The 11,763-nt window shown below is 39.9% G+C and overlaps 1 gene segment (V, D, J or C); it reads left to right on the top strand.

The window, feature by feature from the left end:
• Positions 1–9,918: 9,918 nt before the first annotated feature.
• On the top strand, positions 9,919–10,841 carry LOC114641174 (Ig kappa chain V region 120-like). The segment is given in 2 exon segments: positions 9,919–10,005; positions 10,355–10,841. Coding segments are annotated over 2 exon segments (390 nt in total).
• The last annotated feature ends 922 nt before the right edge of the window (positions 10,842–11,763 follow it).

Genomic DNA, 11,763 nt, shown 5'->3' on the forward strand with positions numbered 1-11,763 from the left:
GAACTGGCTGGCCAGTCAGGAATCTTACAATCACCTTGAGCTGTATCATGCCATATGTTTCAATAGTATAATTAAGATGCTTCCCAGACACATGAAATATCCTTATCATCAGGGTGAGCACAATGAGATCAAAATGTGATTTGTAACGATTGCTGATTTTCTAAATATAATTGACGCCATTGACCGCATACATGTTGTGATAAAGGCACGGTCACAGAATTTGCCTTTGTAAACAGAAAACAGTTTCATTCAATTAATATACAACTAATATGTGATGCTCAACTGTGTCTAACGTTGCTTTATTTTATCAAACAGTAGTGTGGTAAGCAGACTTCAGGATAAAATTGTAGTTAAGTTTTAGTACATTACAGATGATTTGTACAATTCTACTTTCAGGAGGTAGTGGGTAGTGGGAATTGAAGAGATATAATTTAAGGTATGTCTGCACACAGTGAACGACAGATTGGACCACTGGTTCAGTAAAAGATAGATGGCAGTGATTGGACTCGTTGGGTGGTACACTACTGTACAACCCCACAAAAGTTTGCTCATTTTTTAATGGCTTATGCAGTACTGTCCTCACAGGTGGTGCAGTGGTAGTGCTGCTGCTTTGCAGTAAGGAGACTGTGGAAGATTGTGGCTTCGCTTCCCAGTTCCTCCCTGTGTGGATAGCGCTTTGAGTACTGAGAAAAGCACTATATAAATGTAATGAATTATTATTATTATTATTACTGCACAGCAAAATACAAAAACATGGATGGCCTCAGGACATCAATGCAAAGGCAATTCAGACGTTTGGATGTTGTATATTCAATGTAAAGAGACTAGTGTTAAAATGGTGACATTTACTTGGCTAAAGGATTTACTTTTTAAAGGTCAAAAACAATGTTCTTAATACCTCACAGCTATGTGCATATGACCTGTATCGATTCATGCTGGCCACTGGCCACAGTCTGTGAACTGCATGATGGCACATTGCTATTGTTTTCTCCACTCAGCTGTTTCCAGTATTGTTTGTATGTGTGTTTTTATATTAATTTGTGACCCCTGCAAAGAGACCACCATAAAGAATGTTTTTGCAGTCCCCCTCAAGTTCAAGTTGAATCTAACCATGGTTTTATACATGTGGCACAAGGTAATTATGCAGGCCATGTCATTCTTCTTCTTTTTTCGTCTGGTACAGTTAGGGGTTGCCACAGCAGATCATCTTTTTCCATATCTTGTCCTCTGCATCTTGCTCTGTTACACCCATCACCTGCATGTCCTCTCTCACCACATCCATAAACCTTCTCTTAGGCCTTCCTCTTTTCCTCTTCCCTGGCAGCTCTGTCCTTAGCATCCTTCTCCCAATAAACTCAGCATTTCTCCTCTGCACATGTCCAAACCAACGCAATCTCGCCTCTCTGACTTTGTCTCCAAAACGTCCAATCTGAGCTGACCCTCTAATGTCCTCATTTCTAATCCTGTCCATCCTCGTCACACCCAATGCAAATCTTAACATCTTTAACTCTGCCACCTCCAGCTCTGTTGCCTGCTTTTTGGTCAGCTTCAAAATATTCTTTGTCCTCCTTCCTTCAACTGCTTCTCAGAAGATATGCACAGGATTACAAAGGGTTGCTGAGTAAGTCTTACATCACAGGGTATGACATGTGATGTGATATGACACAGGCAGAACATTTCCCAGAAACTGTAATGTGACTCCATGCATGATCAACTGTTTCTTTTATTCATTGTAAATATATTCTCTCACACACTGCACAACATACATAAACTGTTTTTGATTGTCTGAACGTCTCAAATTTGAATTCATCAGTCTACAATGCTTGCTTATATTCAGCAACCAGTCCAGTTATTGTAATTTTAACTCAAGAAAACAAGTTCTGCTGCCTGACAGTTTCTGAGCTGTTACATGCCTCTCCCTCCCTCACTCCCTCTTCTTTGGCTAAGATTCTTGTCTTCAATTCAATACCATGACCCCGTGTGAAAGGGCTTCCTATTGTGTCCCATTCAAACAGTAACTTTGTTATGTTCATTCTCCACAAAATCATGAGATTTTCTTGTTCAGCACTACAGACTATGCAGGGTAAGTAACATAAAATAAAAGTAACATTTTCCTTTAAACTAGTAATTCACAACGTCAGATGTGTAATTTCACTGTGCACATTGATTGGGAAAAGGCAGAAACAGATGAAAAGTAATTATAAAATGAGAAAGATGAAAAAGAAACACAACTACATTATGAAAGTTATCACCTGATTATAATTACATTTAATTCATAAAAAAATTCTGAATTGAAATCAATCAATCATCTGCATTATATTAACACTTCTGCATTACACCACTTGGAGGCAGCATAATCCAAATAAGTTTCAGGTTGCTGTACCATTAAGAAGAAGGAGCAAGTGCAGTATTTTTAGTCCGGTAGGGGTTCACATCATAAAAACACAGAAACATCTGTAATATTGCAGTCTGTATGCTGATGATAATAAACCCATGTGAATTAACTGAAATTGAAATCAATTCTCCTTGAATTGTAAATTATTTTGTTGTGTGGCATCAAAAAATACTAACAGTATGCTGTTTGGATCGTTCCTCATCCCCAGGCATTAGAAAGAAAAACACATTTGTACATAACATTCTCATACATGCTGTGACAGTTTGGGGCACTGTCGTCCCCTTGAACCCTCAGACAATACACCAGACACCAGATAAAAGTCCAAGAATTTAATTTAATAATTCTAATAATGTGCACAAAGCACCCTCCACTCCACAGTACTCAATAACCAATCAATAATAATCACAATGCACAATCCTCCACTCCCAGCAGCTCAGTCACCCTTCCTCCCAACTCGGCTCACTGCTGGGATCTCCCACAGTCCATTTAAAGTCTTTATCCCAGAAGTGTTTCTGTGCCTCAGTCCATGTGACTTTATAACACTTCTGGGTCAGGTGAAAACTTCTTCTTTTCTTCAACCCGGAAGTACATCATTTCCTCTGTCCCCGTGACTGGGAAGTACTTCCGAGTTATAAGGAAAATATAAATCCCTGAGCCTCCCTGAAGCATCCCCTGGAGGCCCCCATGGTCTCCAGCAAGGCTGTGATGTAAAACTCCACTGTCCATGATGCCCTGCTGGAACTCGGGACACCTCCATGTTGCAAGAAGGGCTCCACCTGGCGGCATGGGGGTATTGGATGAACTGCCATCCATATACCACAATGCCTAATTGTATTCCATAGGCCCATAAGCCTAACATGCATCATAGAAAAATTAATTGAAGGAATTATTAAGGAGAAGATCAATCAGCACAGGGCAAGAACAGGAGTTTTTCTGAGTAGTCAGGATGGGTTCAGACAAGGGCGGTCATGTCTTTCTAACATGCAGGAATTCTACGACGAACCAAGAAAAGGATATGATGGGGTGCATATGAGATCTTGATTTTCAAAATGACAAGTTACTAATCACAGAAGATGTGGGAATTCAGGGTGTACGGTAGGTGGGCACAAAGTTGGCTCAAACACAGGAAGCAAAGAGTGATAGTGGGAGGAACTTTATCAGAACTGGCTGATGTTAAGAGTGGTGACCAGTAGGGTTCAGTGTTAGGGCCGCTACTATTTTTAACATATAGAAATGATTTGGATAAGAATATAAATAACAAGCTGGTTCAGTTTATAGATGATACCAAGACAGGAGGATTGGAAGATAATCTTGAATCCATTGAATCATCACAGAGGGAATTGGACAGATTTGTGACAGATGAAGTTGTCAGTGTTTGTGTTGCAATTACTTAGCACGTTTTCCTTAATTTTTCAGTTAAGCTGGCACTTAAGTCTTCAATCTGGCTCAAGAATGATTTAAGATAGAGGTAGAAGAGGTAGAGGAAGTGACGGTTAAGGTGGTAAGGATGAGAACAGTGCCTGTACACACGTACCGCACAGCCACCCTGCTGGCCGCTGCCGAGAGTTGATTCTACAATAAAATAAAATAAAAGGAGGAATAACCTTGGAGGTCAATCATCACCACAAAAGCAGATAGTAGAGGTCATGTTGTATATGTGTACCACATTTCAGGTCAATAGTTCAAACGGTTTGCGAGCTACAGGTGATTTAAAATCCTGGACGGGCAAACAAACAGCCACGGTATCTTATTATATAAGAAGATTACACATAGGAAGTAAAAATGTTATATTTGAATACACAATGGGAGGTCTGAAAATTGAAAGCACATGATAAGGATTTAGGAGTCGTAGTCGATTAAATGCCAGACAGTGTTCAGAAGCAATCAAGAAAGCTAATAAGATGTCAGGTTATATAGCTCCCTGATGTGTGGTGTAGAAGCCAAGTACAGTTATCATTAAGCTATATGACATGTGTATTCCATCTTAAAAAATGTTGCAACATTAAGAGATTTTCTAAATATGCAGGATACTGAACATATTCTAGTAGGATTGATTACTGCAATGTGGTGTTCACTGGTTGCCCAAATTATTCTTTATGCAGCTTCCAGTTAAGTCAAAATGCTGTTCCAAGAAGTTTTACAAGAACCAGAAAGTATGAACACAAAACTCCATTTCTCAAGTCCTTATATTGGCTCTCAGCTAAGTTTAGGGCAGATTTTATAAAATGATATTTATAAACTGTTACTAACCCACTTCTGATTTGTTTCTATTCTTGGTATCCTCGTATGGCACTTGGTGCCACTGCTCTACTGGCAGGTTGTTTGGCTACCTATGGAAAAGTCACCTCAGATAAAGGAGCACTGGAATCATCGGGTAGAAGGATCCTGTCATCTGATTGGCTGGCCCAGCACTGACTCAGCTGTAGAGTGGCCAGTAGGTGGGAGGTAACTCGTTGGCTGAGGTCTCTGACTTTATTTGTGACTTTCTCTTGTGTGATTCTAATCTCTACTGTTATCAACTGACCATATTTCATCAATTAGTTCATGGACTGATATAGTTGTTTTCCATTTATGTTTACTCAGTTTCTACCTTGTGCTTTAACAAATCTGCATTTATATGTGTACCAGTATGTGTGCCAGTTCTGTGTTTAGAATTAGAATAATCTGTACTTGTATTTTAAATGAGAATTGTTCACAGTGATCTGTGCCTGCACTCCGTCATGGCCGCTCTACAAAATAAGTAAGTTGCACTGTATTATATTATAACACACGAGTGGCATGGCCACTCATATACTCACTTTCACCCACACCCAGTATAGAATCACCACTTTTTTTGACATACACATCCTCTGGATTTAGGGAATAAACCAAAGCACTGTGTGAAAAAAGCTATACAGACATGAAGAGAATGTGCAAAACTGGGCAATGGGTTGAAGGCCATGCCACTTGGTCCAAGAGATAGCAGTGTTAAACACGGAATCATCATGTCATCCAAAACATACTCTCCTTCCATCCCATTCTCAGACCTGCTAAATGTAATTCGGGGCCAATGGGGGCCAGAGTCAATCACAGCAGCAATGGGCACAAACAGGAAAACAACTCTTGAGAAGATGCTTGTCCATCAGAGGACCCTCTCTCACAGACACACACATTGAGAAAAGTTTGAATCACCAATTATTCTAACAAGCTTGTCTTTAGGATTGTCCTCAGAAAATCCATGATGATGTGGGAAAACATGCACCATCCATAAAGAGAACAACCAGGAGTAGGAAACACACTCAGGACAGTGCATGTAGGAGGCATTAGTGCTACCTGCTGTACCAGCATGCTACTTGTCAAAACATATTCTTAAGAATTAAAATTATAACATGTATATTGAAAAATTTTACAGTCAAAGGCTATAAAATAGGTTGCAAACACAATAACAGCAGGATATTCATTCATCCTGGCCATCATCTCTTCACCTGGTTGTCTTCTGGGAGGCACCAGAGGGTTATAAAAACCTGCACCTCTAAAAGTAAAAATAGTTTCTAATGTAGAGCCATCAAAAAATGCTGTCCTATAGCACAGCCTATTGTGTCATATTATTTAGTGCTTTAAATGCAATTTTGTTTTTTACACATATGTAATATTGTTGACTATCTAAAACATTTTAAGTGACAAGTTATATCTAAAGACTCCCGAGGAGTAACTTGTGTTTTGCACTAATTTTAAAGAATCTTTTTCACAAGTTATTAAAATGCATTTCCAAATTTATTAAATCATTTTAAGAAGTCTCTTGTTTGAGTTTTATATCAATAACAGTAAAAACTGAAAAAAAAAAAAACATTTTTACAGGAAAAGGAAGTTCTTGTGCAATAAAGTTGCAATAAAGTTGGAGGAGAGATTGATACATAGTGTCTGTTAACAGGACCAATGTCAGAAAACATTAATATACTGTATGGCAACAAACTTATATTGGTTAAATGGTGTAACAAGGAACTCAGAGGGTAAGAGCTTTGCTTTTTTATAGTGCAGTGCTGAACACAAAACCGACTGCAAACAATTGTAATGCAACAAGCTGAGGTTTTAGAGCTTGTTAGGGCTTTAGTAACAGTATCTTAAACCAGGTAAATTTTCTAAGCCATGACCACCCACTTTAATAAAAGGACAAATGTCTGTGTGTGTGTGTTTGTGTGTGTCTGTGTATCTCTATGTCTGTTCACTTGCTCTGCCTCTGTTATGTGACATCTATGGGATTTGTAAAAATAGTGCTAATGTTTGTGATGTGCCATCTGTTGGAATTAAGAAAAGCCATGCATTTGATTATGTTTTGCTAAATACATTCTAATAGATGGTGTACTGCAAACATACAGTGCATCCAAAAATTATTCACAGCGCATCACTTTTTCCACATTTTGTTACGTTACAGCCTTATTCCAAAATGGATTAAATTCATTTTTTTCCTCAGAATTCTACACACAACACCCCATAATGACAACGTGACAAAAGTTTACTTGAGGTTTTTGCAAATTTATTAAAAATAAAACAATTGAGAAAGCACATGTACATAAGTATTCACAGCCTTTGCCATGAAGCTCCAAATTGAGCTCAGGTGCATCCTGTTTCCCCTGATCATCCTTGAGATGTTTCTGCAGCTTCATTGGAGTCCACCTTGTGGTAAATTCAGTTGACTGGACATGATTTGGAATGGCACACACCTGTCTATAGAAGGTCCCACAGTTGACAGTTCATGTCAGAGCACAAACCAAGCATGAAGTTAAAGGAATTGTCTGTAGACCACCGAGACAGGATTGTCTCGAGGCACAAATCTGGGGAAGGTTACAGAAAAATTTCTGCTGCTTTGAAGGTCCCAATGAGCACAGTGGCCTCCATCATACGTAAGTGGAAGAAGTTCGAAACCACCAGGACTCTTCCTAGAGCTGGCCGGCCATCTAAACTGAGCGATCGGGGGAGAAGGGCCTTAGTCAGGGAGGTGACCAAGAACCTGATGGTCACTCTGTCAGAGCTCCAGAGGTCCTCTGTGGAGAGAGGAGAAACTTCCAAAAGGACAACCATCTCTGCAGCAATCCACCAATCAGGACTGTATGGTAGAGTGGCCAGACGGAAGCCACTCCTTAGTAAAAGGCACATGGCAGCCTGCCTGGAGTTTGCCAAAAGGCACCTGAAGGACTCTCAGACCATGAGAAAGAAAATTCTCTGGTCTGATGAGACAAAGATTGAACTCTTTGGTGTGAATGCCAGGCACCGCTCATCACCAGGCCAATACCATCCCTACAGTGAAGCATGGTGGTGGCAGCATCATGCTGTGGGGATGTTTTTCAGCGGCAGGAACTGGGAGACTAGTCAGGATAAAGGGAAAGATGACTGCAGCAATGTACAGAGACATCCTGGATGAAAACCTGCTCCACAGCGCTCTTGACCTCAGACTGGGGCGACGGTTCATCTTTCAGCAGGACAATGACCCTAAGCACACAGCCGAGATATCAAAGGAGTGGCTTCAGGACAACTCTGTGAATGTCCTTGAGTGGCCCAGCCAGAGCCCAGACTTGAATCCGATTGAACATCTCTGGAGAGATCTTAAAATGGCTGTGCACCGACGCTTCCCATCCAACCTGATGGAGCATGAGAGGTGCTGCAAAGAGGAATGGGCGAAACTGGCCAAGGATAGGTGTGCCAAGCTTGTGGCATCATATTCAACAAGACTTGAGGCTGGAATTGCTGCCAAAGGTGCCATCGACAAAGTATTGAGCAAAGGCTGTGAATACTTATGGACATGGGATTTATCAGGTTTTTTATTTTTAATAAATTTGCAAAAATCTCAAGTAAACTTTTTTCATGTTGTCATTATGGGGTGTTGTGTGTAGAATTCTGAGGAAAAAAATGAATTAAATCCATTTTGGAATAAGGCTGTAACATAACAAAATGTGGAAAAAGTGATGCGCTGTGAATACTTTCCAGATGCACTGTAATTGCTGAATATGCTGAGGTCTAGCTAGTTATGGTTATAATCAATGAATCTTGGCATATAAGGATTGTCAGATCAATACTTTGTATAATGTGCTCTGTGTGGCATCTTCTCAGGGAACACATCAAAAGAATGCTGGTAAGGCGTGGAAACCATGATGTGTGTGTGTTTACATATTCTGAGCAGGCTCTAAGAGTTATATCCCCAGGTAAGGAGAAGGCAAACTAACAAAAGGCCAAAAGTATATGTGGCAGTTGCTACAACATGATCGACACTTGCAGCTCTTATTTCTGGACCTACTCTGGGATTCCTTCAACTGCTCTTCCCTCCCCTCCATCCCTTCTCTTCTCTTCTCTTCTCTTCTCTTCTCTTCTCTTCTCTTCTCTTCTCTTCTCTTCTCTTCTCTTCTCTTCTCTTCTCTTCTCTTCTCTTCTCTCGTCTGTCCTCAATGCCCTTCACGTGTTCTTGGACCCCATCCACTCAACAGGCCTTGGCCCAGTGTGACAGCTTACCAATTTATGTAGCACTACACACTGCAGTAATTAACAACGGGGCAGTTTATATGCTTGAGAGTAAATTAGTCCAAGGATCCATGCCACCATCTCTGTCCTGTATGAATGGATTATTCAAAAGATGCATGTATTCAATGTTTTATATGCTGTAATGAGATGCTACAGTATTTCAATGTGACAGATTTAGTATTTGAGTTGAGTGTCCTAAACGTTTTGGTGAGTGTCATTCGAAACGCCCTACACGATGAAGAACTGGTTTAGACTTGGCCAATATCTGCCTCAACAGAGAAATGTGAAATGTGAGTGGTCACAGTGAGGATTTGGTGAATGGTTGTGAGAATGATGTTTTTGGATTGAGAAATGTGTCAAATCGATTGAGAAAATCTGTAACATAATTAATGTGTGTTATGTAGTTGATTAGCTGCTAGTGCATTAGAGTTATAAATATATGCAAGTGCTGTGTGGATATACTTAAATAAATTGAACTGAAATCAAACTGGGTTAAATGTTGCACATAATCTAAATAAGAAGGGCCTTCTATAGTGTGCCGGCATTGAACCAAAAAAAGAAAGAAACAAAAAGAAAATGTCAGTAATTATAAAAAGCAAGCGCTTTGCTTCAAAGTGATATTACTTTTATTTCAAAATTATTTCAATGTATTCAAGCGCTTCATTAATCTCTGTATTACACTTTTCATAAGCTGTAAAGCTGTAGAGGTAGCTGTAATATTAAGAGAAAAAAAAACATACAATAAGATCTGATTAATGTTTAATGTTAAAACAATGTTTCCGGAATAAACAAGACTTTCAGTGACGCTGATTTTAATTGACCTAGTTCATAAAAATGGATGGAACGAAGAGATCAAGATAAACTGTATTTTACTGTTTTAAGGCTTAAGTTTGTATTGGTGATGCTTCCTCTTTTTGTGCAAAAGGTTCTAGGAAGTAACAGAGATCCCTCCTTCCGTCTTCGACGTTGACAGTGCGGTGCCGAGTCTGTTAACATGCGGACTAAAGCTTAGCTCGGGAGCAACGCAGAGGCAGGCGCATTTCTATTGCTGAAATATGCTAGATGGCATAAAATCCTACAAGTGACATTTTCAATGGAATACTCTAAATACAAAGCAATAGGTAAGCATTCCAAAATATTTGGGACTTTATTGAAATAATAATAATAATAATAATAATAATAATAATAATAATAATAATAATAATAATAATAATAATAATAATAATGAAGAAGAAGAAATATGGGCTGCTTGCTTTGTTTGCGCTTGTTGCTAGTAAAACGTACAACTTATGGATGAGTAATTCCATATTAAACATATTAAACTGTACATACTTAGCGCATTTTAAAACATGACAGTGTAACAGAGAACTGTAAAAATCTAATAATATGATTCGCAATCCGTTTGTAGTAGTTTTCTATTGTAGCTCTCCACTCAAATGATAAGTACCTGTCTCTTTTTCCTGATTTCAGGTCTCCTGGTCCTCTGCCTTCACGCCTGGAGCTTCTCGTTGACGTCTCTCCCTGGTCACACCGTTTACCTGAACTGCTCAGGTGCCAACAGCAGTGTCGGCCCAGCGATGCTCTGGTACAGGCAGCTCCCCAGGCGGCCACCTCAACCCATACTGCAGACCTTCAGCCCTGACCGTGCACTCCACTTCCCATACTTTAATTTCGGAGGACATTTTCTCTCAATGAAGAATCACACTCTAGTCATCCAGAACGTCACCCAAGAAGACGCTGCGACTTATTACTGCTCACAGCTAGAGAGGGAGGTGTGCCGCTTCAGTGACGGGATCGAGCTGCAAGTTAACGGTGAGAATGGAACGAGGTGATCAGGGTATAGGAACGAAACGTGGGTTGGTCAGCTATAGAAACATGCCAGCTTTGTGTTCAAAAGGCCGCTCGAAACATTGGGTTTGTAAAAATGACTTTTCGGTGGCTGTTAATATAATATTTGCAGTAATTACGCTGGTCTGCAACAAAATTCTCTTGTGGAAAAACATCGGTGTGCTTTATAGATTTAGCTGCGCTGATTCCATGTCTGTCGTTTTATTTTATTTTTTTTCTTAACGTTTATTGAGATAGTAACAACCCAGCTTCAAGGATTTGCTACTTTGTTTTGCCCTCAATCACTTTTTTCTCTCATTTTTCAAAATTACATTTTGATAGGATAAAGTATACCTTTTTATTTTTCAGCAGAGAGAAAGTTCTTTAAATGATATTTAGCAAAACTGGGTTGATCCATCAGTTGTCTTGACCAGGTAAGAAGCAAGTAAACAATAAAAAATGCACAGCCTTCTATTACTGGAAAAATTAAAACGTTCAAAAAATTAAAGGAGCACTTTGAAAACACATTAGATATCAAAGGGAAAAAAATCCTGCTGGTTATCTCTACTGCTATGGACTGATATGGTTATGTGTTAGGAACAAAAGGATGGAAATGAAAATGATCAACCAACAGAGAGAGGGCTGAATTCAAAGACACCCCTAAAAATCAAAGGGAACAAAATGATACAGCGCAGGCAGACAGGCGAGTCCATTTTGCCGACTTCAAATTGTATTCAGTACTTTGTATGCTCCTAATGAGATGATCTCCTCCCAGATCTGGACCAGGGCATCACTGTGCACCTGGACAGGCTGAGGCGTCGGATGGGCCAAAACATAATGTCCCACCCAGAGGTATTCTATTGGATTAAGGTCAGGTGAGTGTGGGGGCCAGACAATGGTATCGATTCCTTCATCATCTCGCCACATGAGGCATTGTGGTGCACCAGGAGGAACCCAGGAGCCACGTTACCAGCAAAGGTTCTGACAATGGGTCCAAGGATTTCATCCCGATACCTAATGGCAGTCCTGCGGTGCCGTTGTCTAGCCTGTAG

Source organism: Erpetoichthys calabaricus, chromosome 4 (genome assembly GCF_900747795.2).
Source record: "Erpetoichthys calabaricus chromosome 4, fErpCal1.3, whole genome shotgun sequence".
NCBI classification, from domain to species: Eukaryota; Metazoa; Chordata; class Cladistia; order Polypteriformes; family Polypteridae; genus Erpetoichthys; species Erpetoichthys calabaricus.